Source organism: Hippopotamus amphibius, chromosome 6 (assembly GCF_030028045.1).
Source record: "Hippopotamus amphibius kiboko isolate mHipAmp2 chromosome 6, mHipAmp2.hap2, whole genome shotgun sequence".
Classification (NCBI taxonomy): domain Eukaryota; kingdom Metazoa; phylum Chordata; class Mammalia; order Artiodactyla; family Hippopotamidae; genus Hippopotamus; species Hippopotamus amphibius.
The window spans coordinates 119666258-119693807 of record NC_080191.1 but is presented as its reverse complement, the minus strand read 5'-3'; the positions used below and the strand labels follow the sequence as shown (position 1 = coordinate 119693807).

The following is a 27550-nucleotide window of genomic DNA, read 5'->3' as shown; positions in this document are numbered from 1 at the left end:
AATGTGTTAGCACAGGAGCAAAGCCTGCTTTACCATTAATGAACATCTCTTTCATGCTCGTTCTGTGACATTGATATTGGAAGGTGAGCAGGTGTGTGCCTTCTGGAGATCAAGGTGGTGATACTTATCAGAATCCTTAAAAATATGCGCACTCTTCCATGCAATGATTTTTCCTCTAGAAATTTATTCTAAAGAAACATTGTGTTCAAACCTGTATGCAAAGAAGTCTTATTTACAGTAGCATAGAATTATAAATAACCTAAATGTCCAAGAATAGGTAATGAGCTCAATAATGGTGTGTATGTGCAATGAAATACTATCACGAGTAGCTTCACGGGCCTGTGACCAGTGCAGTCCCACAGGCTCCTGTGTCCAGAAGGGCCCCTCCCGTGGTTTAATGCTCTACTGTCACAGTCTTAAAATGCTTAATCATTTTTAAAAAAGGAGTCTTCATTTTCATTTTGTGCTGGGTGGGGCCTATAAACTATGTAGCCATTTCCTAAATACTATATAACAATTAAAATAACGTTTATGCAGAATATTTGTTGAAATGGAAAATTGCTCCTATTAAATGAAGAAACTAGGGTACAAAAAAATAATGCAATCCTAATTTTTAAAAACTATGTATGTTTTTTAGAAACACAGTTTTCATATACATATGAAAAAAGACTGGACAGAAATACATCAAAATTTAATTATCTCTGAAGAAGCAAGATTTTAGGTATTCTTTTTACTACTGTGTTCTTTTTTGAGCATTTCTTGAACTCATACAGAGGGTATGAATATGCCCATTGACTCTTATATTTCTGGTAGAGACAGCGTGTGTCTGTTGTTAACGGAGCACCAGTGATTCTCTCTTGGCCTCTGATTGAGTCTGGAGCCCTCGGTGTGCGGGGTACACTTCTGGATAAACACATAAAGAGGCGCTCAGTTGATGAGGAGGCCAGGTGTTCTTACGGACTCCTTGAAGTTGAGGACCATCTGATTTCAGCCCCCACTTCCCTTCACAGGCCAGGTGTGGACGAGGCGCCCAGTGAATGGGCATCTTGTGTGTGGCTTGAGGTCGTTAGTGGCCTTTACCCACAACCCACCTCATCAGCCATTTACTTCATTCTGTTCTGACTTGGAGATGGGACCTTCTTTCTGGCTTGGGGCTGGACACGTGCCCCAAGTGATCTCTGGACCAGAGAGAGGAGCCGCCCCCACCCCAGGTCCTCCTGTGCCCTCCCTGCCTCTGGGCTCCAGGAGCAGAGGGCAGACTGATTCCTGTGCGGAGCTGGGGGCTCTGGACACTGCCTCCACCTGTCCCCCTTTTGCCAGCCTCTCATTGGAGGCTTCATCCCAACCGTAGAGAGTGGTAGAGATCAGCAAGCTCAGGCGGGAGACGGGGGGTTGGGGAGGAAGGGGGAGGTGGTCCTCCTGTAAGGAGTGGCACACTTATTCTACACCCATTTCCCAGATTCCTCATTCTCTCCTAAATCCTTCTCAGGCTGTGATGACTGTCCACTCACCTGAGCGTGGCAGGAACACAAGAATCATAGAGCCTTACCTCTATAAAGCCAAGGCCTCTGAGCTCATGGCCTCTGACTCTTCCTATGGGAACACTGGGGCCCAGAGGAGGGATGGGCTTGCTCAGAGCCACACAGTGAAGTGACAGATGGGGTTCTAACCTCCACAGGGGGAGGCAGGGCTCATGTGGACCGGAGGTGGGTAGCTGCAGGTGTGGGAGATGCCCACTGCACACAGGTCCCAGTCTAGACCATGAGCTCCTGGACCTTCTCCCCTCTAAATTTCAGCACTTTGAGCCCTGTATTTCTGGGTGGGTCCATGTGCACGGGCTGGGCCTCCTCCTTCTGTCTGTCTGCCCTTCAGAATACCCAGTACCTGGCTGGGGCACACAGGGCTCAGGGAAGACATAAGGGTTCAAAGGTGGGGCGGGGGTAGAGTGGCGGCCAGACCAGAAGGGAGCTTCCTCCTCTTTCCCTCCCAAGGTCCCCTGGAACCCGGAACCCGCCTGAGGAGCTTCCTGAGCGTGCCTTGTACTGTCCAGTCTCTGTGCCTCTGTCTAGGGGTGGTCCTGCGAAAAGCCCTCTCCTCCAGCACCTGCTTTTCTCTGCTTCCACTCTGCTTTTCTGTCCTTCAGGTCCCAGCCCTGGTGCCTCCTCCTCCCAGAGCCCCCCCTTCCCTGACTCTCATGTGGGCTCCTGCAGCCACTGGTCTGTAACTCTGATGACAATGGGCACCTAGGGAAGCATGGTCCACTGGGGAGGGGGACTCAGAGCCCCACACATCCCTGTTCTGACCTGGCTCTGCCATTGACACCTGGGTGAACTTGGCAAGTCCCTTAGCCTGACCTGTAGAACAGAGATGCTAACCCATGCTCCACGTGAGGATTCAGAGGCAGCATGGAGACCTGGAAGAGCTGCCATTCATACCCGTGGTTGGTGATTTATATCTGAGGTCATTCTCCAGGCAGTGAAAAGCTCTTGGAGGGAAAGGGTAGGGCTTTTTGGTGTTCCAAGACATTGCACAGGTTGAAACAATGAATGAATGAAAGAAAGAAATGAACAGGTGAATGAATGGACGTCTGGGGATGAGCAGTGTATTCTAAGAAACCTGCCTCTCACCACCAAGATGCAGGCCAGCAGCCCTCATGCCCTGCACACCCAGTGTGCGCTCAACCCTCAGAAGCCCCTCCTCCCTTCCCAGTCCCATGCTTAGCCTTTGCACCCACAGGCCTACCCTAGTGACTTTTTCTCTCCTCATTACCCATTTAAATTTATGAACATTTTTGTAAATTTCAAAACCGATTTGCACGTGATGGACAAGGAGTATGAGGCTGAAAATTGTCTATAATGAAACTGACTTGAGCACACCTTAGAGTCTCAGGGTTGGAGCTGCCCCTCCCCTGACACCCAGGGGCTGCAAGCTGCAGACTGACAACTGAGTTTTTTGGCTCCACAGACCACGGTGAGCTGGGACGGAGACAAGCTTGAGTGCGTGCAGAAGGGCGAGAAGGAGGGACGTGGCTGGACTCAGTGGATTGAGGGTGACGAGCTGCACCTGGTAGGTTCCAGGGCTGGGGAGTTGGGGGTAGATAAGCCAAGCTGGGCCCCAGAGGCCCTGGTCATGTTGGGGTCTGGATGGATTTGGGAAGATTGTGCCATGGCTGGACCTTGGTTCTGCTCTGAAGCATCTCTTCCAAGGCCCTGGAGAAGATGCTTGAAGATGCTTAAAAACTGAGCAATGTGTTTTCAAGGTCTCGGCTGACACAATTGTCCAAGCAGAGCAAGGAGCTGAGGAGGTGCACCTGCAATGCATGAGATGTGGAGTGAAGCCCTTTAGCATTCCATGTCTCTTTCCATTGTCTCAGCAGCCCTATGGGCCAGGTACCGTTATGGTTCTTATTTTGAATATAAGGACGCAGAGGCTCGCATCCAAGTAACACAGCTGGAAGACGGCAGAACTAAAATTTGCTCTCAAATGAGGTCTATTTTCACCATACCAAATTGTGGCAAGCCAGAACCAGGGTGAGTTCTCTAGGCTTCTCAAGACGTGATCTTGTTACCCAAAAACTGGGTTCACCTCTTGGTGGGTGCGGAACCAAAAGATACAACCAAGCTGAAAATCAGGAGAAGGAAGGATTTATTATTTGCAGCATGTGAGAACACCAGGGATCTTTCCCCAGAGTCTCCCTGAATAGCAAAATTGGGGAAGTTTTAAGCTAAGGGCACATGTGTATTCATGAAGGGGCTTAGGCAGAGGAGAATTCAGTATAGAACTGGGGCAAAGGGTTGACAGTGTCCAACCTTTAGTTGATTGAAGTCATGAGGGGCAGAAAATGTCAACATCATGCACCTGAGTGGGGGCCTTAGTTCCCACGTATCAGATACACACGTATCAGATTGTTACGTGTATCCCTTGAGGGGGAACTAGGACTCTTTTATCACTCAACTATTGTTTCTTCACGCTTTTCCTTGGTTCCTGCATTCCTTCACTTCTCTTAACATAGTTAGGTACTGAGACCTGTTCAAGGGCAAGCATTACGGCCAGGCTTAGATTACGAAATGGCTCAGGCCAAAAAAAGGCTTCCCTTATGTTTGGGGACCCCTTACCCTATCTGCTTACAATCTCAACAATCTGGGTCAGGGGTGGGGGAGAAGTCTCTCTCAGCTCAGGTGTGGGCCCCAGTCACCCTGTCCTCCAGCCTGGGACCTCTGGTCAAAACCGCATCTACTCCATCCATTGTCTGGGAAAAGCACATCCAAATCCAGAGTAAGGGCCTTAGCCTCCGGGGGCTAAAATAACACCTGCCCTCTGAGAGGAGACCTCCCATCACTCCTTCTGCCCCTCCTTGGAGCTCCCCAGCTGCCTTCCTTCTGAGAAAAGAGCCTCATCCAGCTGACCTGGGTTCTACTCTGACTCACCAGGTACTTTTGGGGAGGTGCCTTCCTTCCCTCAAACTCATCTACCAAACTCCATCCCACCACACAGGGCTCCTGCCAAGGCCAGGGTCTGCAGGATCTTCGGGATGTGTGGGCGCTGAGAAGAGGTGCAAGGGCATCATATTCAGAGGCAGCTTAGGCTCTTGTAGAGCCTGGGCTGCAGTGCCTGACCTTGAGCCAGTCTCCTTCCTGGGCCTCTGTTTCCTCAGCTGCAGTGCAATGAGGGTAGTTATGTGATCTCCATTGGCCCTGTCAGCTCAATAGTTCTGTGGCTTTTTGCCAGAGGTTGCAGAGTGGGGGCCTTTTATTTGGCCATCCACGGGCTTCAAACGTCTTTAGCCAATAATTTAAAAAATTAGGAGATGTCACATAAATATTCAGATTTCTAGACTCCTACCAAAGAAAAAAAGAAAAAAGCTTGGCAGGTGTGGCAACCTGTGCTGTCATTCTTGTTGGCAACTCTCAGCAGGGGATGCCCTGAAGGCAGAGCATGGGCTTTCTTAGCTGCATTTAGCACTAGCTGGGAGCTTTTAATAATAGCAATTCCAGGACTTCACCCTCTGCAGTACTGATACTAGTCTAGCCTAGAACCCAGGCATTTTTCAAACTCCCCAGTAACGCTCTAAGGTGCAGCTGAAGCTTGGAACCACCATGCTAGTTTGCAACTCTGGTCTGCAGTGACCTATGGAGCCCTTTGGGGGTTGAGCCTTGTGTCTGGCCCTGATTTCTTGCAGGCCTTCATGCAGACTCTGACCTGGGCTCAGGCCTGATGTTCTGAAAGCCTTTCGGCTTGGCTCCTTAAAGGTAGTAGGGGGAGGGAGGCATCAGAGGGTCCTGTCGATCAGCTCTGAGGCACATCTGTCTCCAGCCAGCTCTGTCTACAGGGTGTAGCCGAGCCTGACGTCCACTCATCCACTTCAGCCGACTCTGCAAGGAATTGCCTAGTTCAGACCAACTCTTGGGGAAAAACAGCAATCAGGCGCTGAGCCCCAAGTGTGACCTTGCTTTGGCCAATAACAAGAATCTGCTTTTGTTTCAGGAGATGAGAGTGCAGGGTGTGGTCTGCAAGCAAGTATTCAAAAAGGTGAACTGAAGCCTGAGCCTACCTTAGTCTCAAGGAATGAGTGGCATGGACGGGGTGGGGGGCACCAGGGTCCCCCTCTCTGCACAGCGTGGGGCAGAGATGATCAGCCACCCCCGCATCTGTTAGCAGAGTCTGTCTCTTGGCATCATCTCTTTCCCTTTTCTTCAAATGAAGCCATCCCAATAAAAGTGGTCTCTGCTCGAGATGTCTGTTTTGGAGACGCTTCAAAACCCCACTGTGTTCACGTTTTCTCTGAAGGCTCCTGAAGCTGGCTGCTCTTGGTGCCAGCCCTGAGCAGAAGGGAGAGATTCAGCCACATACCTGCAGATTTAGTCCTGATGTTACACCTGTGCGGTCTCTCTCCAGGGCACAGGCTTGTGTCTGGGGTGTGTGGCCTGACATTCAGTCATCTGTGTATTAAGTACCTACCATGTCACATGTCCAGTCAAGGCCAAGGTGTAGTGAGTGCTGGAAGCAGGCCAAGATGCCCTCTATCTCGGAGTTTAGAGCCTTGTTAAGGAGGTCAGACCAACAATGACTTCACTGACACATGTACAGGAGATGCTCCAAACATTGCTCGTAAATGAAATGGAACTGGATAGAATTTTAAGCGCAAAGCTAGAATGAGATGAACCTTAATGAGAGACAATTACCAATTGGATTTGATTTCAGAGATGTTATGAATATACACCTCATCACCCCAAAACCATCCCCACCCCATCTATGGGCTGATGTGAAGCCTTCCTCTTCACTGTTACAGATGAGGCATAACTTGCCAATTCCCCTGGAAGAAGAAAATAGCCTCATGTTCTCACTAAAGTGTAAATGACTGCTAGCTGTGCCTTTGCATAAAGAAACAGGGAAACTGAGTGAGGAGGTGGAAGACCATGGGTGGGAAGAACCACTAGGAAAGGAAAGACGCACGTTGAGGACCCTCAACACCAAGCCTGCCCAGGCTGGGCCCTGCCCCTTGGGAGGAGCACTGGGTTAGCAGTCAGATGAGCTGAGTTGAAATCCCAACACCACCATTCGCAGGGCCACCACACCTCTCTGGACCTCACTTCTCTAGTCAGAAACCTGCAATAATAATCCCCCTCCCTTCCTGCACAGGTAGGTCATGAGGCTTGACATGTATATAAAACTTGTAGACTGCCCAGTGCCAGACCAGTGGGTCTCAGACTTGGCTAAACCTTAGAACCACCTAGGAAGCTTTTAAAATTTGCTGTTCCCAGGCCGCTCCCCAGGACCAATTACATCAGAACCTCTGGAGGTGGGATCCAGGCATCAGTTTTTTTTTCAAGCTCCCCAGGTGATTCTAGTATACCACTGGAGTTGAGGATCCCTGCCCTAGACCAGTGCTTCTAACCTGGGAGTGATCCAGCCCCCACCCAGGAGCATTTGGCAGTGTCTGCAGACATCCCTGATTTCACAGCTTGGGTTGGGAGGTGGCGCTCCTGGCATCTGGTAGCAGCCAGGGGTACTGCTAAATAGCCTTCAATGCCCAGGACAGTTTCCACAACAAAGAATTATCCAGCCTCATATGTCAACAGTGGGAAGGTTGAGAAACCCACCCTAGACAAATGTAAGAAATAAGTTTTTTGATTACCGAGGTCATTTCCCTAGCCTAGACCAAGGAGATGAAAGCCCAGAATGGCCCAAGATCCTGGAGACCCCTTCATGTCTGTGGCCTTGATCTTTGTCCCCGAGGGCGGAGAACTCAAAGGCAAAGGTTTTTGTAAAGACTGTCCATTCATTCAACACACAAATCATTAATGAAGGCCTATTATGCATCAGGCACTGAGCGAGCACCACACCTGTTGGTTCCCATCCCATCCCAGGTACTGAGACCCCATCAGACTTCCACTCCCAATACGTAAATGCCTCACCCAACGGGGTGAGGTTCTGATGGGGGTCTCAATGGTGCAGCCCTGCTGGTGTGAGTGTACATGTGGTGTAGGGGTCCTGACCCCATCCTTGGGAACCTCTGGTACCCAGGGGAGACTCAGCCCCACTCTGAGTAACTTGAATACCAGGACCTGGTCAGCGGAAGCCACAGGAGGTTTTTCAGCAGGAGAGTGGCGTGATCCACCTTTCAGCAGAACTAATCTGCTAGCCATTCTCTCCATAGTCAGAAGAGAAAAGGCGAGGAGTGCCAGTTGGAGTTTAGCACAGGGCAGTCACGTTTCATTGAAATTCACTTCATATGAGATTAATCTTCCCAAAGAAGTACATGTCAAGTGGGAGGGATGTTTCTTATTGTACATAAATCTATAACCACAGAAGCAGGCTTTGGGCTTTTAAGCACCGCTTTCCGTTTTCTCAGCTTCATCTCCAATGGCTTGCGAAGGGCTTGCTCCTAAGTCGGCAGCCGTATGTATCATGGTGCTTGCTCAGCCCTTTTTGAGGCATTTTAGCACCTCTCACCTCCCGTGCAAAGCTATTGATGTTGGCTCCATTTGGGGAGCACGACCGCAGGCTCCACCACTTAACGGACACTTGGATGCCATTGTTACCGGATATAAAAAAGATTTTCAATTCTAACAACAGTGACTGATCACATAACCGGGCAGTAGGAATGAATTCACTCACTGAATTTCCAAAGCTTGGCAACAATACTGTGATGCCCGCAGGACGACAAAGGATGGAGGTTGCCTATTTACCGGCTCACCTGGTGCCACGAGACTGTGGAAATCGTGTCACTTCATCTTGCAAATCCCTAGGCTGGCCAACTTGGAAAGGTTTTGGAGTTTTTTTCCACATTTTTCAAATGGGAGGATTACAATATTTCAAAATACACCTGAGGTGAGACCTTACTAATATATTCACATCATATAATTTCAAATATTCAAAAACTAAGGGGACTTCCCTAGTGGTCTGGTGGTTAAGACTCCATGCTTACACTGCAGAGGGCACAGGTTCGATTCCTAGTAAGCGAAACTAAGATCCTGCTTGCCACATGGCACAGACAAAATATCAAAAAATTAAAAATTAAAAAAAAAAACAAAAACAAAAAGTAGGACTGCCATGTTCAGCAGCTCAGGTGGGAGGTGCTGAGGCCGGGCCTTGGGCGATAGCAGGCCCTCGCTGGGAAGGCAGGGGGTGAAGTGGCCGAGTGGCTAAGTTCTGGCCACGTGACCCCGGTTCGAGTCCATCTCTGCTACTTTCTAGCTCTGTGAGGTTAAGGCAAGTCATGCAACCTCTCTGTGCCTCAGTTTGCTCACCTGTGAATCGGGGCTAATAATTCCTCATGGACTTTTCGTGAGGATTAAATTAATCCATGTAAGCAACTTGGAACAGGTGTGTCTTTTATCTGCAAAGAGATTTGAACAGTGCCTGGTGTATAACAAGCCAACTTATGTATGGGTTAAAAAAAAATCAGAGATCTGAGAGGTACTTCAGGGTGGAAGCAACGTGACTTCACTGCAGGCATGACAACACGGTGTGGGTGACGGAAGAGCAAGGGGAGCCAAGCCCAGGAACAGTTGGGAAGTGGTTAACGGAAATCAAGGGGGGTGGGTTTCTAGGGCAGGAAGCCCCAGACTGCCTCAGCGGTGGGGGGTGGAGGGTTGCAGGGGCTCTCTGACCTCCTGGGGGTGCAGACTCCGGTGCAGGTTCTCTGCCACCCCTCCCCCCAACGTGCAGGATACTGATAGGGACCCCGGAGTTTCCGTTGCAGACACGGCGACCCTCCATCACAGGGCTGGCAGGAGGATGGACTTCTGACCTGAAACCCCCAAGGCCCCTAAAATGTCATTCTCTGGGCAGCTTCCCAAATCTTCCCACAATAAAATCCTGACATGTGAACCCCAAGGACCTCTCTGGAAGCCCCAATTTATATCCTCTGTCTCCGTTAATTAGGACACCACTACCATTCCTTTCAGGTGCAAATTAAACAGCTCAATGCTGCACTGCAATTAAACTCTGCTTAATTCTTTGAAATGTCCCTTATCTACGCTACCCCACCCCACCTGCAGGTCTGAGTCCCTAGGGCCTTCACCAGCTCAGCCCCAGCCCCACATCCCACCCTGATCTGGGAACCTGCAGACCTGCAGAGGTGGCAGGGACCTGCTAGTCACTACATCGTGGGAATGGCTTCCCTCTCAGGGAGAGTTGGGACAAGGAAAGGGATGGCTGTCCCTTTGGAAAAAAGGACTTGATTTGCTCTGGGAAGGATACTTACCAATCCTGACATCCCCCATTTCCCCTCCAATAACTAAAACCCTACCCATCCTTCAGAGTCCAGTCTGGGGTCCTTTTTTCCCCCCTCCACAGCCCACAACCCCTGCTTCTCTGAGTTCTGATCCTCTCAAGGGTGATCCTGGCCATTTCCCCTTTTTGAGATGCTCCCAGTAAAGAAATACAGATCAGTATGACAAAATTGTTATTTATTTTAAATGGTTGCATGTAAGCAGTAGTTTAGCAGACAAAAATACAATATAATTATGTCGTGCTAATTCCAAGATCATTCCAGAAGTTGTAAAATTAATGCATTCATAGTGTCCCTGAGGCAGTCTGGTCCAATCATAATTCACAAGTTTAAAGGTGGAGAATGAACTTCATTACTGTCTCCCTGTGACCTTCACGTGTAACTGCCTTTGGTGATAAAGTGGAAGAGCCCTTCATGAATGTGATGTCTGGGCCGATGGGTCCCTTTGCCTAACACCGCGGGCTCCCATGTGACCCTGTGTGAACTCCCAACACTTAACGCTCAGTCCTGTCACAGTTTTAGACACCCCTAGTGGACATTTGTCACGTCTGTGGCTGCCTGCCATCATGTGAACAATTCTCCCTTGTTTAAGGAGCTTTCTTTGTTAGGAATTCCATCTCTTCAAGGTATGAATGGAAGGGAGAGCTCCAGGTGTAAGACCGAAGTGCCTTCAATTATATGCTCCCAACTGAAGAGATTTGGTAAGAGAACTACGTGAGGCAGGTACTGCACGTAGGATTCTCTGGGAATCCACAGGGTTTGACTTTGGGGGGGCACCAGTGGCAGAGCCTCTGGTTCCTGGTGTCCAGTGTCATGGGTGCTATCTACACTGGTAGTGGGTGCAAAAGAGAGGCCACCAGACCCATGTGCTTCTTACATATACCACCTCCAAAGTGGTCTCTCCAAAAATTCAACTTTGAATCTGGTCAAGTCTCCAATCAAACTACATGTATACAGGCAATGCAGGGGCAGAAGGACATGTTAAAGGTCATTTCAGGGATGCAACCAGCAAAACTCAGACTGTGAGAAACTAGAGGACAAACAACCTGGTTTCTTCAACAAATGAATTGCAAGGGACAGAAAAGAGATACAGAGAGGGAACCTGTAGACTAAAAGAGACTCAGGAGACATATCAACTAATCATACTATTTAGCCTTTATCTGAATTCTAATTCACACAAATGAACAGCAGAGACAAAAACTAAAACCAAAAAGGATAGGAGATAATTAGTGAAATTTGTACACTGACAATATTTGATGATATTACCAGAAATACTGTTAAATGGCATTACAGTCATATATTTCAAGAGTTCTTTTCTTTTAGAGATAACACACTGAAACATTTATGGATAAAAGGCATACTGTCTGGGATTTGTTTCAAGATAATTAGGAGGGGAGGGGCAGAAGGAATAGGGAAGTAACACTGGCCATGACCTGATAAATGTCAGAGCTGTGTGATGGGTATATGGAGTTCATTCAACTATCTTGTCTGTTTGTGTAGATGTTTGAAATAGTCCACGATAAAAATGTTTTTAAAAACTAGTTAAAATAAATGAAATTTTAAATAAATAAATGATCCTGCATTAAATCAAACTCCATCTAGCTTAAATATGAACACCCTTGAAGAACTGATGGGCTGGGTTAGCCAGGCACTTTCCACTTTAGATCAAAGCATGGAAAGCAATTGCTTCTCTTCTGGGGGAGATGGAGAGTGGAACTGATCGAATGTGGAGACTGCAAATCTGTAGCACACTCTGGCCATCTGTTCTCCCTCAGCTCATAGATGCTCTGGTTTCCAGGGCTGCATTGGGAACTGCAGTGCCCAGTGCATCTCTGCTCCATCCCAGCGAGCTAACTCTACCACCTTCCTGCAGCCAGCTTTCCCTTCCATAATCCAACCACGTGGACCTCTGCAGCCAAGGCGACATAGGAAAGTGTGTGGAGGTGATGGATCTCTCAGAGCCAGATTCTGGTTTAGGTGCTCTGAGAGAGCTGGAGTGGGGTCAGCGAGGTGGTCCTCCAGCAATAGTCCAGGAGAGTGGCAGTGAGAGGCCATAGCAAGGCGGTGGGGGGGAGGGGAGGGACAGCTGCCAGCAACAAAGCTAACGGAGAATCCATGGACTTATCAGGGGATCAAATGTGGAGAGAGAGGAAAAGAGAAGAATTGAGAAAAAAAATTCCCCAAAAAGTGCCAGGCGGTTTGTTTACTTTATCGCCTTCAACCTTCACCATCAGTATAGTAGACCACTGACAGTTTGCTTGTTCCAAGTCTGGCTCCCTTTCTTCTGGTCATAACACTTGGTCCATGTGATTCAGACAGGACTTAACTCTTTTGCCTCCAGCCAGTTCCAGGATTGGGCACACAACACAGCCTGCCCAGTCAGACCCAGGGTCACTGACCCTGGCACAAGTACTTAATCTTGGGGTTTTAGTTTAAACCACTGGGAAAGAGAAGCTTTCTATCATTTGGGGATACTAAAAGGGTAGAATGTCAGCTTGGGGCTGCTGAGAGCCATCGCGTGGAGAGAGCCTTACTGGACTGAAGCCTTCAAGGAGGATAGCAGAGGCAAGAGATGAAGAGATGCTTCATCATTTGAGCATCAGGATCCGGGCCTGCCTGATGTCAGCCCTCACCCTGGGCTGTTGACGTATGAGCCGATTAGCTCTTTGTTTTTTCTTAACTAGTATGAGTCAGAGTTCTGTTACTTGTGACTAAAATATTCCTAATATAACAATCTTGTGCGATAAATATTACCATCCCCAACCTCCTGATGAAAACAAGCAGAATCTCTGACAAGTTAAGGAAATTGCTTAAAATTGTTCACTTTCCTGTGTCAAACAGGGTGTTTTCTTCCCCCAACCCCTTTCTCTCTGTCCTCACCTTTTATTGAGAGGTTGTTTGGCATACAGAATAGCAAGAGATTTTTGTGAGCAAATCCAGCTCCCCACCACCACCACACACATAGATACCCCACCCTGGCAGAGCCCTGGACTCTGGGGGTCTGGGAGAGAAGGTGGGGGGAGCAGAATAGTAATTAGACCAAGCAGCTGAAGACAGAGGAGAAGACGGATGGAGACGTAGTACAGAAGTGAATTGTGGTGGTTTAAAATATTTTGGCCAATTCTTTGATATGCCTTCTTTCGAATGGTAGAGCCTAACTGCCCCTGACCCCCACACCCCTTGAATGTGGACTGGTGGCAGAAGTGATGATATGTGAAGGATACAACTTCCTCCTTGCTCTCTCTAGGATCATTCAGTCTGAGGGAAGCTAGCCACCACGTCATGAAGACACTTGAGCAGCCCTTGTCCACAGGGAGAGCAGTGGAAGCCTCTCACCAATAACTTGTGAGACACCTTCAAAAGCAGATCCTCCAATCCAGCTAAGCTGTTCTCAACTCCTGCCTTCCACAGAAATTGTGAGATAATAAATGTTTATGTTGTTTTAAGCCTCTAAGTTTTGGGAGTAATTTGTTACACAGAAATTAATAACTAATACAGGGGAGTTCCCTCGTGGTGCAGTGGTTAAGAATCCACCTGCCAATGCAGGGGACATGGGTCTGATCCCTGGTCCGGGAAGATGCCACATGCCACAGAGTAACTAAGTCCGAGAGCCACAACTTTTGAGCTCTCATGCTGCAACTACTGAAGCCTGCGTGCCTAGAGCTGGTGCTTCACAACAAGAGAAGCCACCGTAATGAGAAGCCCATGCACTGCAACGAAGAGTAACCCCCACTCACCACAACTAGAGAAAGCCCGTGTGCAGCAATGAAGACCAAACGCAGCCAAAAATAAATAAAAATTTTTTAAAAAAGCAGCTAATACAGGAACTCTCTGATACACAATCAGGGTAGACTCTATGTGGACTGACAGTATCTCAGTGGAAACCATAAAGGACAGCTATGCCTTGTCCTCTGAACCCCATGAGTACGACGTATCTGCCAATAGCAAGACTTCCTTTCTTCCCTGTAGGGCCTTCCAGACAGAACCCAGAGGCTTGGTACCCGGGTCTTTGTGATGCCAAAGACTGTGCCTTCCCTTGGGCCACATTTCAGAGTCGATATGTGCCAAGACCAGCTCGGCGACTCGAGGCGAGTGACGGGTGCCACAAGCTTGAAGAAGACACAGACACAGACTGAAGAGAAAAGTGGGACCGGGGGGCTCAAGACCTCTCGGATCAAAAGCCCTGCTGACTCATCCCAGGTTGCTTTTATTGAGTTCGTGGGCTAACATTCTCAGGTTACACCCATAAACAATCAAGGGCCTCACATGACTGAGGCAATTATCTTTGTTTACTTCCTGGGTCCGAGTTGAGCAGGTGTGGATTTGAGCTGGGCCTGGAGAGCAAAACACCCCTGGGGGCAGGAGACCTCGCTCAGATATTGGGGGTCTGTGCCCCACCCCTGTTGGCCCCTCTGCGACTGTGCCTGTCTTAGGTTGTTCCTCCCTTGAGGAATCTTACCCGTCTCTGGCTAACCAGTCATCCTCCAGGGCCAAACACGGTGATATAAGGAAGGCTCTATGCCCCACCCCTGTTGGCCCCTCTGCGGCTGTGCCTGTCTTAGGTTGTTCCTCCTCTGAGGAATCTTACCCGTCTTTGGCTAACCAGCCGTCCTTCAGGGCCAAACAGGGTGATATTAGTCTCCACGCCCCGCACCCTCAGTTCCTCCACTGCTCAAGCAGGACATTCTGAATCCCATCGCTCGGCCCACATACTTTAACATTTTCAAGGTTTCAGAAAGGTTCCCAAATGTCTTCCCACAGATATGTCGAGGATCTAGAAGAGCAGGAAGAAAAAGCTAAGAAACCTCAGGTCTTTCTTTCGAATCCGACAGAAGTCAGGAATAGAGGACAGAGTAAGATGGTGCTTCTCTTATTAATTATTTAAAACCCAGTGGAGATGTGATTAGGGTAGAGATCAAAATGAAATCATACTGGATTAGGGGGCCCTAAACTCTAACTAGTCTATCTCTGCAGGAGACAGAAAGGGACACACACAGAGGGGGGTGATTTGAATCTGGAGGCACAAATTGGAGTGCTGTGTCTACACACCACAAAGCATGCCACGATTGCCAGCAACAACTAGAAGCGAGGAGAGAGGCACTCAGCTGGTTCTTACTCAGACCCTCCAGAAGGAACCAACTCTGCCAGTAACTGGATTTTGGACTTCTGGCTTCCCAAAGTGAGAGACCAAATGTCTATCGTGTTGAGCCAAACAAAAACAAACAAAAAAACCAAAACAGAACCCTTACCGATGATGTTAAATAAGTAGTGGGGCAATAGCAGGTACCAGTTTCAAAATGGCCTCAGTGGATTGGGATGTCCCCATTCCTCTGTAAATGCACACTGATCACCTGATCAGTGCCAGGGCCATGTCTGGACCATTCACACAGGAAATGTTACATCAGGGCCTGGGGCCAAATGGACACCTCAGTCAGCCCGTGCTATAGGCGCTCGCTGGCATATAAAGAACAGGATGGGGTACAGGATCTAGAGACACTCCCTGCAGGGGGTGGACTGAGCAAGCTGTAGATATTTGGAAAGGTGAGAAAGTGGAAATTTCTAGCAGGTACACAGATGCAGTCCCAGGTGATGCACTTCGGGCTGGTCCATTGTGTGGGTGGAAAACCAGAGAGATAAGGGGCACATTAACTCCTGTCCTACAGCACCTGCCTCCTCATTCTGATGTATGTTCAAGGCCTCTTTCAGAAGTCCCTCCTGTGAAGCTTCCAGACACAACCTTTCTGTTTGAGCCAGGTTTGTCCCCTGAAATGATGTGACGGTTCCTGCCCCACATTAGTTTTCTTCCCGTTCCGCCTGAAAAATGCCTAGTTCTTCCCTTTCCAGAAAATTCTTACAAATTTGCTCAAAAACTCCCTCCTCTTGTGGAGAAAAGGGAACCCTCCTACACTGTTGGTGGGAATGTAAATTGGTACAGCCACTATGGAGAACAGTGTGGAGATTCCTGGAAAAACTAAAAATAGAGCTACCATATGACCCAGCAATCCCACTCCTGGGCATATATACAGAGAAAATGATAATTCAAAAAGATACATGCACCCCTGTGTTCACAGTAGCACTATTTACTGTAGGCTAGATAGGGAAGCAACCTAAATGTCCATCAACAGATGAGTGGATAAAGAAGAGTTGGTATATATACACAATGGAATGCTACTCAACCACAGAAGGAATGAAATAATGCCAATTGTAGCAACATGGATAGACCTAGAGATTATCATATTGTACTAAGAGAAGGAAGTCAGACAAAGACAAATATCATATATCACTTACATGTGGGCTCTAAAAAAATGATACAAATATACTTATTTACAAAACAGAAACAGGCTCACAGACATACAGTACAAACTTATGGTTAACCAAAAGGGAAAGGTGGTGGGAAGGGATAAATTAGGAGTTTGAAATTAGCAGATACACATTACTGTATATAAAATAGATAAACTACAAGGACCTACTGTATAGCTGAGGGAACTATATTCAATATCTTATAGTAAACTATAATGGAAAATAATGTGAATCACTTTGCTATACACCTGAAACTAACACAACATTGTAAATCAACTATACTTCAATTAAAAAAAGAAGTCCCTCCTTCCTCCAAGAAAACTTCTTTTACTGACTCTCCTAAGAATTCTGCTCAGTTTTGATCAGTTTTGTGCCGCTGTGACCTTGGCAGAGAAGAGCTGCCCATCTAGGAGCTCTCTCTTGTTAATCCCCACATGGCCTCCACCAGGCTTTCTCCAGCCAGGTGGGACTTGGTCTCCTGCTGTTCTGTTCTCCTCTCCATCCTCACTTCACCCTATGCTCTCTGAGCAACTAAGAATAGACTGAACTTCACACACTGGTTATCAGCCCAACCTTGACAACACTTTTCATTTATGGCCTTTCTAAGAAGACCTCCAGACCATGTTAAGAAATCTTCCTGCCACTCAGCAGTAGGTGGAGACCTTTGGCCCACAGAAAAGCCTACCTGAGAGGGTGCTGCTCTTCAGATGAAGTGGGCATTGCATCACCTTATCTGGAGTATCAAGATAATGCCTGGGGATGTCTTAAGAAAGCCTCTGCTATTTTGTACTTTGGGACGCTTACCATTTTATAGCCCCTAACTGATAACCCTCAAGGTTGCTGTAATCACTACAGACTTTTCCCCCAAGCCCTACTTATTCTTCAAGAGTCAGCTAAAGGCCCTGCCTAAGCAAGACACATTTCCCATCGGCCCTGGATGACCTCTCTCCTGACTGACGTTGTGTCATTATTAAATGCCATTCTTTTTGTGGCCCATTAACTCTCTTAAGAAAATTTTGGATCAAAGAGTAAAACAAAACTGACATTGAAAAGTAGTTAGAGGACTTCCTAGGTGGTGCAGTGGTAAAGAATCCACCTGCCAATGCAGGGGACACGGGTTCGAGCCCTGCGCTGGAAAGATCCCACATGCCACAGAGCAACTAAGCCCTTGTGCCACAACTATTGAGCCTGTGCTCTACAGCCCGTGAGCCACAACTACTGAACCCATGTGCTGCAACTATTCAAGCCCACATGCCTAGAGCACATGCTCCACAACAAGAGAAGCCACTACAATGAGGAGCCTGCGCACCACAATAAAGAGTAGCCCCTGCTCGCAGCAACTAGAGAAAGCCCATGTGCAGCAACGAAGACCAACGCAGCCAATAAATAAATAAAATAAATAAATTTATTTAAAAAAAAGGAAAATAGTTAGAAATTAATAATAAAAAGACTACATGGGAGAAAACATTTGTGAATCACATACATGGCAAAGGACACATATATGAAATATGTAAAGAATGCTCTAAATTTAACAGTAAGAAAACAAAGAATCCAGTTAAAAAATGGGTGAAAGTCTTGATTAGACACTTCTTCAATGAAAGTGTAAGGATGCTTTACACTCTTCTACATATATCCACATATCCCCTCCCTCCCGCGACTCTCTCCCACCCTCCCTGTCCCGGCCCTCTAAGGCGTCACCCATCATCGAGTTGATCTCCCTTTGTTATACAGCAAGTTCCCACTAGCTATCTATTTTACAGTTGGTAGTGTATCTATGTCTATGCTACTCTCTCACTTCATCCCAGCTTCCCCTTCGCCCCCCACCCCCCCAGCCTCATGTCCTCAATTCTGTTCTCTGCATCTGCGTCTCCACTTTTTGCCCTGTGACTGGGTTCATCAGTACCATTTCTTCAGATTCCATATATATGAGTTAGCATATGGTATTTGTTTTTCTCTTTCTGGCTTACTTCACTCTGTATGACAGTCTCTAGGTCTATCCACCTCATTACATATTTCAATTTCATTCCTTTTTATGGCTGAGTAATATTCCATTGTATATATATATGCCACATCTTCTTTATCCATTCATTTGTTGATGGGCATTTAGGTTGCTTCCACGTCCTGGCTATTGTAAATAGTGCTGCAATGAATATTGTGGTACAGGTTTCTTTTTGGATTATGGTTTTCTCTGGGTATATGCCCAGCAAATACATTCCTATAAAGAGCTTACAAAAAAAAAAGTAAGGATGGCAAATAAAAACATTTAAAAGATGTTCATTAATCATTAATCATTGGAAAAATGCAAATTAAGTGACAATACATACCTTGACATACTTGTTAGAATGACTAAATTTATTTATTTATTTATTTATTTATTTATTTATATTTTTAAATTGGAGCATAGTTGGTGCGCAGTGTGTTACTTTCAGGTGTATAGCACAATGACAGTTTATATATATATATGTATATGTGTATATATATATATATTCTTTTCCAGATTCTTTTCCCTTAAAGGTTATTACAAAATATTGAGTATGGTACCCTGTGCTACACAGTAGGTCCTTGTTTCTTATCTATTTTATATATAGTAGTGTATATATGTTAATCCCAAACTCCTAATTTATCCCTCTCCCCCCTTTCCTCTTTGGTAACAACAAAGAGGAACAAACAATAAATTTGTTTTCTATGTCTGTGAGTCTGTTTCTGTTTTGTAAACAAGCTCATTTGTATCTTTTTCTTTGATTCCACATGTAAGAGATATATGATATTTGTCTTTGACTTACTTAGTATGATAATTTCTAGGTCCATCCATGTTGCTGCAAATGGCATTATTTCATTCTTTTTTTAATCACTGAGTAATATTCCATTGTATATATACATCTTTATCCATTCATTTGTCAACTGACATTTAGGTTGCTTCCATGTCTTGGTTATTATACATAGTGCTGCAATGAACATTAAGGTGCATGTATCTTTTCAAATTATAGTTTTCTCTGGATATATGCCCAGGAGTGGGATTGCTGGATCACATGATAACTCTATTTTTAGTTTTTTAAGGAACCTCCATACTGTTTTCCATAGTGGCTGTGATCTTGGAGAGACAGCAGTGAACAGTCCTGAAGAGAAATTTTAGTTCCCTGCCCAGGAATTGAACCTGGGTAGCCTAGATGAAAACCAGGAATCCTAATCACTAAACTACTGGGGGCTAGAGGCTAGAAGAAAAGCAGCCCTGGCTCTATTCCCCGTTTGAAAGCAAGAATGGTTCAAGGAGGCAACAACTGTAAAAAAAAAGCAGTTGTTTATTTTTTAAAAAGTTTATTATTAGAGACACAGCACAATGTATGGGAGAGCACACAGAGAAACAATTTGTTTATTAAGACAGAAGCAAGGCAGAAATACACACCCAGAGAGAAAGGGTATGGGAATCCTTTCTAATGCGGAGGAGCACAGTAAATCAGAAACTAGACAGAGACACACACCCAGAGAGGAGTGCCGGCGTCCCGAAGGACGAGAGCAGTAAGGAGGTGATTTAAATCCCTTATATAGGACTGTCCTTCCAGGGTCTTTGTTTACCTTTGGCCAATTATCTTGTTTCTTTTTTCACGCCTGACTGGCCCTAGAACCCTCCGCAAGACATGTGCACAACTTTTTGCTAGGATGGATCCCACCACAGAGGACTATAGGTGCATGTCCACACTTATTGTGGGGCGGTGCCCCTTCCCTTTTTGACCCCCAAGGAGGCTTCCTATGCATGTGTAGACAGGGCAGTCTTCCTTGACCTCAGGAGTGATCATCTTATGTCTTTACTTCAGCAGAGCTCAGCTTCTGCCACTAGCTTTGTCCTTTGAGTGTCTGGGTAAGGACAAAGCTTCAGTTTTACTCCGCTTGGCAAACACCAGCTGTCCAGCCCAAGGGCCCATCTATCTCCTACCTCAGCTGCACCAATTTACATTCCCACGAACAGTGTAGGATGGTTCTGTTTTCTCTACACCCTCTCCAGTATTTATTATTTGTAGACTTTTTGATGACGGCCATTCTGACTGATATGAGGTGATACCTTGTTGTAGTTTTGATTTGTATTTCTCTAATAATTAGCAGTATTGAGCATTTTTTCCTGTGCCTGTTGGCCATCTATATGTCTTCTTTGGAGAAATGTCTGTTTAGATATTCTGCCCAATTAATTGAGTTATCTTTTTGATATTGAGTTGTATGAACTGTTCGCATATTTTGGAAATTAACCCCTTGTCAGTTGTATCATTTGCAAATATTTTCTCCCATAGAATTTAAATTTAAATTTAAAATTCAATAATACCAAGTGTCAGCAAGGATGCAGAGATACTAGCTCACTCAAACATTTTTGATGGGAATATAAAATGTTAGAGCCACCTTGGAAATGAGTCTGACAGTTTCTTAAAGAAATTAAATGTGCACTTATCATACAACTCAGAAATCACACTCCTGTATATTTCCCTCAGAGAAAGGAAATCTTATATTCACATAAAAACCTGTGTGTAGATGTTCATAGCCGCTTTATTTGTAATAGCCAAAGTCTAAAAAGAAAAATCCAAGTGTCCATGTTATTTCATATATTTGTTAGAATTTTGAGTTTTCTTTTTGGTACCAGTACTAGTGCTGGTATGTGTCCTTTGACGATTTTTTAAAAATTAAGATTGCTATATTTTTTTCATTGATTTGCGGGAATTCCTTGAATAGTCTGGATATTATTTGCTTGTTGGTTTTAGATATTGCAATTGTCTTCTTCCATCCTGTTGTAGATTAAACCTGTCAATGGTATCTACTGAATAGAAATCTTCAATTTATATGTAATAAATGTAATCATTGTTTTGCCTTATGGTTTGTGCTTCTGAAATTGTACAAAGTCTTTCCTTGCCCTTAGGTCCAAAAACAGTCCCCTACATTTTCTTCCAAAAATGTTATAGTTTTCCCATTCACATTGAGGTCTTTAATTCGCTTAGAATGCATGTTTGCATGGAGTATCAGGGAGATATATGGTTTTATTTTTCTCCATATAATTAATCGGTTTGCTCACTCTCTATCCCTTTCCTATTGATTTGTGGGGTCACTTCTATTGTATATTAACTTCCCATACACAGAGGGGTCTGTCTCTGAGCTCTCTATTCTGTTCCTACGGTCTATCTGTCCGTACTTGTGTTAATACCATACTGTATTTATTACTTTGACGTTGTAGTATATCTTAATATTGTTCAGACAAATAACCACCGTTCAATCTTCTTAAACTAAGCTATTTATGGAACTTTATTCCTCCATATAAATTTCAGAGCAATTTTATCATGTTCCCCCACCAAAAATTTCCACCTAGAATTTTGTTTGGGAATACATTGAATTTATAGATGAATTTGTAGGGAATAGAAACCTTCAGAATGTTAAATTATCTAATCTAAGAGTATAGCATTTCTCCTCTTTTATTCAATTATCTTATGTGTCCTTTAATAGAGGTTTTAAGATTTCTCCAGAGAGATTGTGCATGTTTTCATTTTTGTTAATTCCTATGCTCTTTGTAGATTTCTTGCCCCTGTGAAAAATTTCTCCTTTTTTTTTTAATATATTTTCTAGTAAGTTATGGCTGGCATAAGGCAATGCTATTGATTTTTGTAGTTTGCTCTTATATCTGGCAATCTTTCTGAAGTCTCTTATCAGTTCTAACAGATTGTGTGTTGATTCAGATTTTTCCTAGATAAATCACCTTAAATAATGACAGTTTTATGTCTTCCAATCCCTACGCTGCTTATATAAAGCAGTCAAAAGCAGAGAGAAAAAGAAGAAAAGCTTCCAAATTCATTTTACAAACTAGGGCAGTATTTATACCCAAAGCAGACAAGATAGTCTAAATGAAGAAAACTACATATTAACCTAATTCATAAATATCTATATAAATATTCTAAGTAAAAATAATTAAAAAGCACATTAAAAGAACAATTCACCAGGAAAAATGGTGTTAATTCCTAGAATGTAAGGAAGGTTCAGTGTGATTCGTCATATTAATATTGTATGTCAAAGGTGAAAATTATATGATCATCTCCTTAGATACTGAACATCCATTTCTAACCAAATTAAAAATAAAAGCTTAGTAAGATGGACATGGATGACAGACTTGTTAACGAGATTATTAGACTAAAAACTAATTAGTCCTATCAGCAAAACATTTAAAGCATTTCTACTGAAGTCAATAATAAGCTACAGATACCACTAATATTTTTCTGAAAGGATTAGACATTGCTGTCAGACAATCAAAAGGGGTAAAGGTGTAAAGACTGGAAATGAGGCATGACTATCATTATTTTAGATGATATTATATTCATGATAATACAAGAATTCAAGCAAATCAACTAAAAAACTATTACAGATAATAAGAGAATTCAAAAAGTTACTTGGACACAAAATATGCTCAAGTCAGTAGCTTTTCTATATACAAACAAGAAGCAATTAGAAAATATAATGGTAGAAAATATTCCATTTATAGTGGTAACAACTGGCAAAATGCTTAGAAATAACTAACAAAAAGTATGAAAGATATACTCAAAAAAAAACTTTAAACTCAGTCTTCATATAAAATAAAATTTGGATTAACGGAAAGCCCTACCCTGTTCTTGTATAGGAAAACTCAATATTATAAAAATGTCCTTTCTTTCTAAATTAATATCTAAATTGGATATGAATTGAATATAAAAATTGAATATGAAAATTTTCTCATTTTCATAATAAAGTATTTATTGTTTTATTTATCTTACATTAGGAAATGATTTGAAGTGGTGCTAGATAATCAATCACACATTTGGGAAAACAAGCTGAATCAAAGTTTATAAGCTAAAAATGAAAGTGTAAAAGTTCTAAAAGTAAACAAGAGGTTTTTGTTTGTATTTTTAAAATTACTCTTAGGGTAGGGAAGGCTATTCTAAAACACAAACTTCAGAACCAATGAAGTAAAAGTTTGATATCTTTAAGTACTTATAAATTAAAATGTCTGCACAGAACTATCCGTTTAAAAATGTGGATTGAATATATGAATTTATCACTGCTCTTTCCCAAAATTTCACTGAATGACAAAGTGTTGAAGAAAAGGTTTTCTAAAGAAGGTGAAATCGTAATCCTCATACAAACATATACACTTGGCAAAGATTTTATTTAACTAATTAACTAATGAGGGAACCAGTAGGATGTTACAACTCTTACAAAGGAGACTTTGGCTTACAGATTTATATTCCCCACCTAACAGAATCTGTTCACATTGTCCTGTTCAGAGGTCGTTTGCATAGCTATAGACTGGAAACATTTGCATTATTATTAGTTCTACAAGTTAACTTCTATCCCTACAGAGTTGGAAAATAGCCTAGTCAAAGACAACGAAGGATAACTTGCATGGGTAGGCTAGACAGGACACTTACTAATGTTTTTATCCATTTCAAAGTCTTTTACAATTTTCCTGATAGTCTCCCCTACTGGTAATCATAATAATCTCAAGAAAGATTTCCTTAATGACAAATAACACTCTTCTCATAAGGTTTGGCCTGATTATTTACATAGGTGCAGGAGGAGTGTTCATACAGGTCTCTTTAAATTTGGTATCTGGAGCAAAACAAGTTTGAGCAATTACAAAATTAACTTCCACCTGAAAGTCTTCATAAGGCATCTCAGATTGGACTTTTAAAAATGTCTATTATTTGCCATCCCAAGGCTCAGAAATAAGCCCAAGAAACTCTCTCTATCAGATTCTACTTGCAAAATTCAATGAATTCTTCTTTTCTCAAGATTCCCAAAATCACTTAGTCTTCTTGGCCCACCAGGAAGCGACCTTCCTTACTGCCTGTGAGACTGGACCCTGTAAACCAGGCACTGAGGCCAGTTTTCCTGGGAGGTCACAAAAGGCAATGTCTCTTTAAGTACTACCAGACTTTTTTACAAAGCATGACTTGTCATGCCTGATTAAAAGAGTTCTCAAATATGATATCACAGGAAGGTCTTAGATGTTTAATCAATTTGTTTAATTATGTTCTGGTAAAAAGAAAGATTCTTATTAAACTTATGCAAACAATTATATTGTCATGAAAAGGAACTCAGAGTTTCTGAATTCCAGGTAGTTGGTACATAGATATCACTTTTAAGTGTTTCACTTTGGTTTAAAAAGGCAGAGTCCACCAAATTGCTATGGGTTACAGGGAGCAGGAGAAGAAACAGAAAGGGCTTTCTTATAGACCTGGGAAATAGTACATTAAAACAACATTAGCAATATTCTAAACAAATAACCACAATAAAATTTTGTTCATCAATTTATTCAATTCTACATAGTTAATTCTTGTTCCACTGGATCTTGTCATGAAGCCATCTGTTTCTCAACTAAAAAGAATTCTGGAAATCCTAAATCATTCCAGTGATTGGCCTGAAAGTTGCCTAAATGATTCCAGCTCAGATGCCTCTATCTAAGACTTGATTCTTTGAAAGGTCAATATTTTGAAGTACCTCTTTCCACAAGGCTCTGAGATTTTCCTTCTTTGTTGAAGACACAAGCTCCGGCCTGTTGTTTATAGGAAAGACTTCAGCAAGTGTTAGCATAAAACACAAACTATTTATAAATGACTAAGCTATGACTATTTTATTACTGAAAACTTTCAAGTGTGGAAGGACTAATGAGAGTTTATAATAAATATAATGCAAGAACAATACAACTGACAAGGATATTTCGGTGTTTGGTTGGTGGCATGCAAAACAAAGATAACCCGTTCTCAAGGAAAAAAACTTAAACAAATGTCTCTTAGCTCAATTATGAAGTCTACTTTCTAAGAAGCCGGTGAATGCTGCATCTGACTTATAAAACTGGATTTTAGAGAGGAACAAATCTTGAGATACAACTTATGATAATCCTTTGATATAATATGTGTATAATACACCTGCCTAGACTGTTGAGTAAGGAGACTCAGTAAATCTTAAGTAGGGCCTAGACATTTGTGTTGCTATAAAACTTCATGATTAGGTCTGATATGCATTGAGAACCTCTGGCCTAAAAATTACTTGGGGGCTTCCCTGATGGCACAGTGGTTAAGAATCTGCCAGCCGATGAAGGGGACACGGGTTTGATCCCTGGTCCGGGAAGATCCCACATGCCACAGAGCAACAAAGCCCATGAGCCACAACTACTGAACCCACACACCGCAACTACTGAAGCCTGCACGCCTAGAGCCCATGCTCTGCAACAAGAGAAGCCACTGCAGTAAGAAGTCTGCACACTGTAATCAAGAGTAGCCCCCACTCTCCACAACTACAGAAAGCCCACACACAGCAATGAAGACCCAACATAGCCAATTAAAAAAAATTACTTGGTTCAAACTCTTTTAAAAAAGAAAAAAGACTGGCAATCAACATTTTAAATAATAATTGAAATATATTGTTGCTCAATATCATCAGGTAAAACACTACCAAGACAGGTAAATAGGGGGAAATTCAACAGAACAATTTTATATGACTTTCAATCAGTGTTTTCCCTGAAGTTAAAACATACACAGAAAGTGAGGCATTGAAAAATCTCCAGGGGCTTCCCATAAAGCACAAAATTTCCGAAATATTTTTATTAATAACATCTTACCTATACAAATTCAACCTAGGGAAAGGTGAGCATCTCTTCTGATTTGACAACTCTTCCCATGTAACTCACGAAACCTGATTAGTCCTGGCATCCAGTTTTAGAAGGTAAAAGAACAAATTTTTGTTATTTTCTAGGAATCCTATGGGAAATCGCAAAGACCATTTTAGGCGTATAAGATGTCTGGCAAGTTTTATTTTCTTCTATTTTTCAGACCTGATTTTTTGTTGTTGTTGTTTTGGGATCTTCCTGGAGCAGGGATCGAACCCGTATGCCCTGCATTGGCAGGCGGATTCTCAACCACTGCGCCACCTAGGAAGCCCTCAGACCTGATTTTTGGAGGGCAAAAATCAAAAGAGTTGTCAGAGGAGATTTGGACACTTGATTAAAACAGGATCATGAGTACCTCTGAAACAATACTTGGTTGCTTATGGAATCAAAGGGACCATAAAACATTTAAAAATAAATACAGGGGGTAAGAAGATTCTAAAGAACCTTAACACTTTCATAAGTGAGGAAACTTTTTCCTCCTCCTCCTCTTCTTTTTCTATAATTAAGAGCGTAAAGTCAACATACAGTATATAAAATTATTCAGATAAATCATAGAATCTTTGCTTTCTAGGCAGATTACACAGATAGTAAATAAGGTAACCATCCGCCCTGGTTTCCCCAAGACTGTCCTGGTTTTTGTTTGTTTGTTTGTTTGTTTGTTTGTTTTTGTTGTTTTGGTTTGGTTTGGTTGTTTGGGCTGTGTTGGGTCTTCGTTGCTATGCATGGGCTTTCTCTAGTTACGGCGAGTGGGAGCTACTCTTCGCTGCGGTGCGTGGATTTCTCATTGTGGTGGCTTCTCTTGTTGCGGAGCACCACCTTTAGGCAGTCAGGCTTCAGTAGTTGTGGCACACAGGCTCAGTAGTTGTGGCTCACTGGCTTAGTTGCTCTGTGGCATGTGGGATCTTCCTGGACCAGGGATTGAACCCATGTCCCCTGCATTGGCAGGCAAATTCTAAACCACTGTGCCATCAGGGAAGTCCCAAGGACCAAGGATCAAACTCGTGTCCCCTGCATTGGCAGGCGGATTCTTAACCATTGTGCCACCAGGGAAGTCCCAAGACAGTCCTGGTTTTAGCGCTGAAAGTTCCACATCCCCGGAAACCCCTCAGTCCCAGGTCAATCAGAAGGAATTTTGGGTCCCCCTAGAAAGAATAACCATTCACACTGCAGGTGAAGATATGAATCAGAAAACCAAAGAAGCAAGTCCATCAAGACTGAGAACTTTGCAAAAATTATAGCACATTTTGTAGCTTGTGAGATTTAGTACTATAAACCAGGACAAGTAAAATTCATTTGTTCCATTCAGGACAAATCCAGTTTTATTCTTATGCTCTTTTATACTCTAGTGACACTTTTATTCTAACACAGACCTCAAGGGGTCCACAAGTTCAAATCTAAGTTCATAATAGTATTTAGTTGCTATTTCTGTCAGCATGCTATGCATTCATCATTGCTCTCTTCAAATGGATAAATGAGTAGTTTAAGTATTTCTCAGTTTTGATGTTTAATATAATAAGCATAAATAGTTGTGACCACATAAATAGAGGCTCTTTGTGTCTCTCAAAGGTGCAAAGTGGTCTGAAGAATAAAAATCCCGAGAACCAGTGCTTATGGAAAAGCAAAAGCATATTCTCAGTTGTATTTCTCTGTCATCACTGCAGTTGCAACCAATCATATTAATTATAACTTCTCACTAAAGTAATTAACTTGTATTTCACAGAGAAAATAATTGAGAACGTTCTGTCACACTAAAGCATGTTAGCAGATTAGCGAAGTTTATAATACAATTCTTTACAGTCACATGCCTTCCTGTGTGGCAAAAATGAGCACATTCATTAACATGACTCATA

General features: G+C 43.5%; 1 protein-coding gene across 1 annotated transcript in view; it reads left to right on the top strand.

The window, feature by feature from the left end:
• RBP1 (retinol binding protein 1) overlaps positions 1–27550 on the top strand; it is a 79446-nt gene that overhangs the window by 19803 nt on the left and 32093 nt on the right. Inside the window, 1 exon segment of the mRNA XM_057739731.1 lies at positions 2965–3066. Within this exon segment, the coding sequence (XP_057595714.1) occupies positions 2965–3066 (102 nt within the window).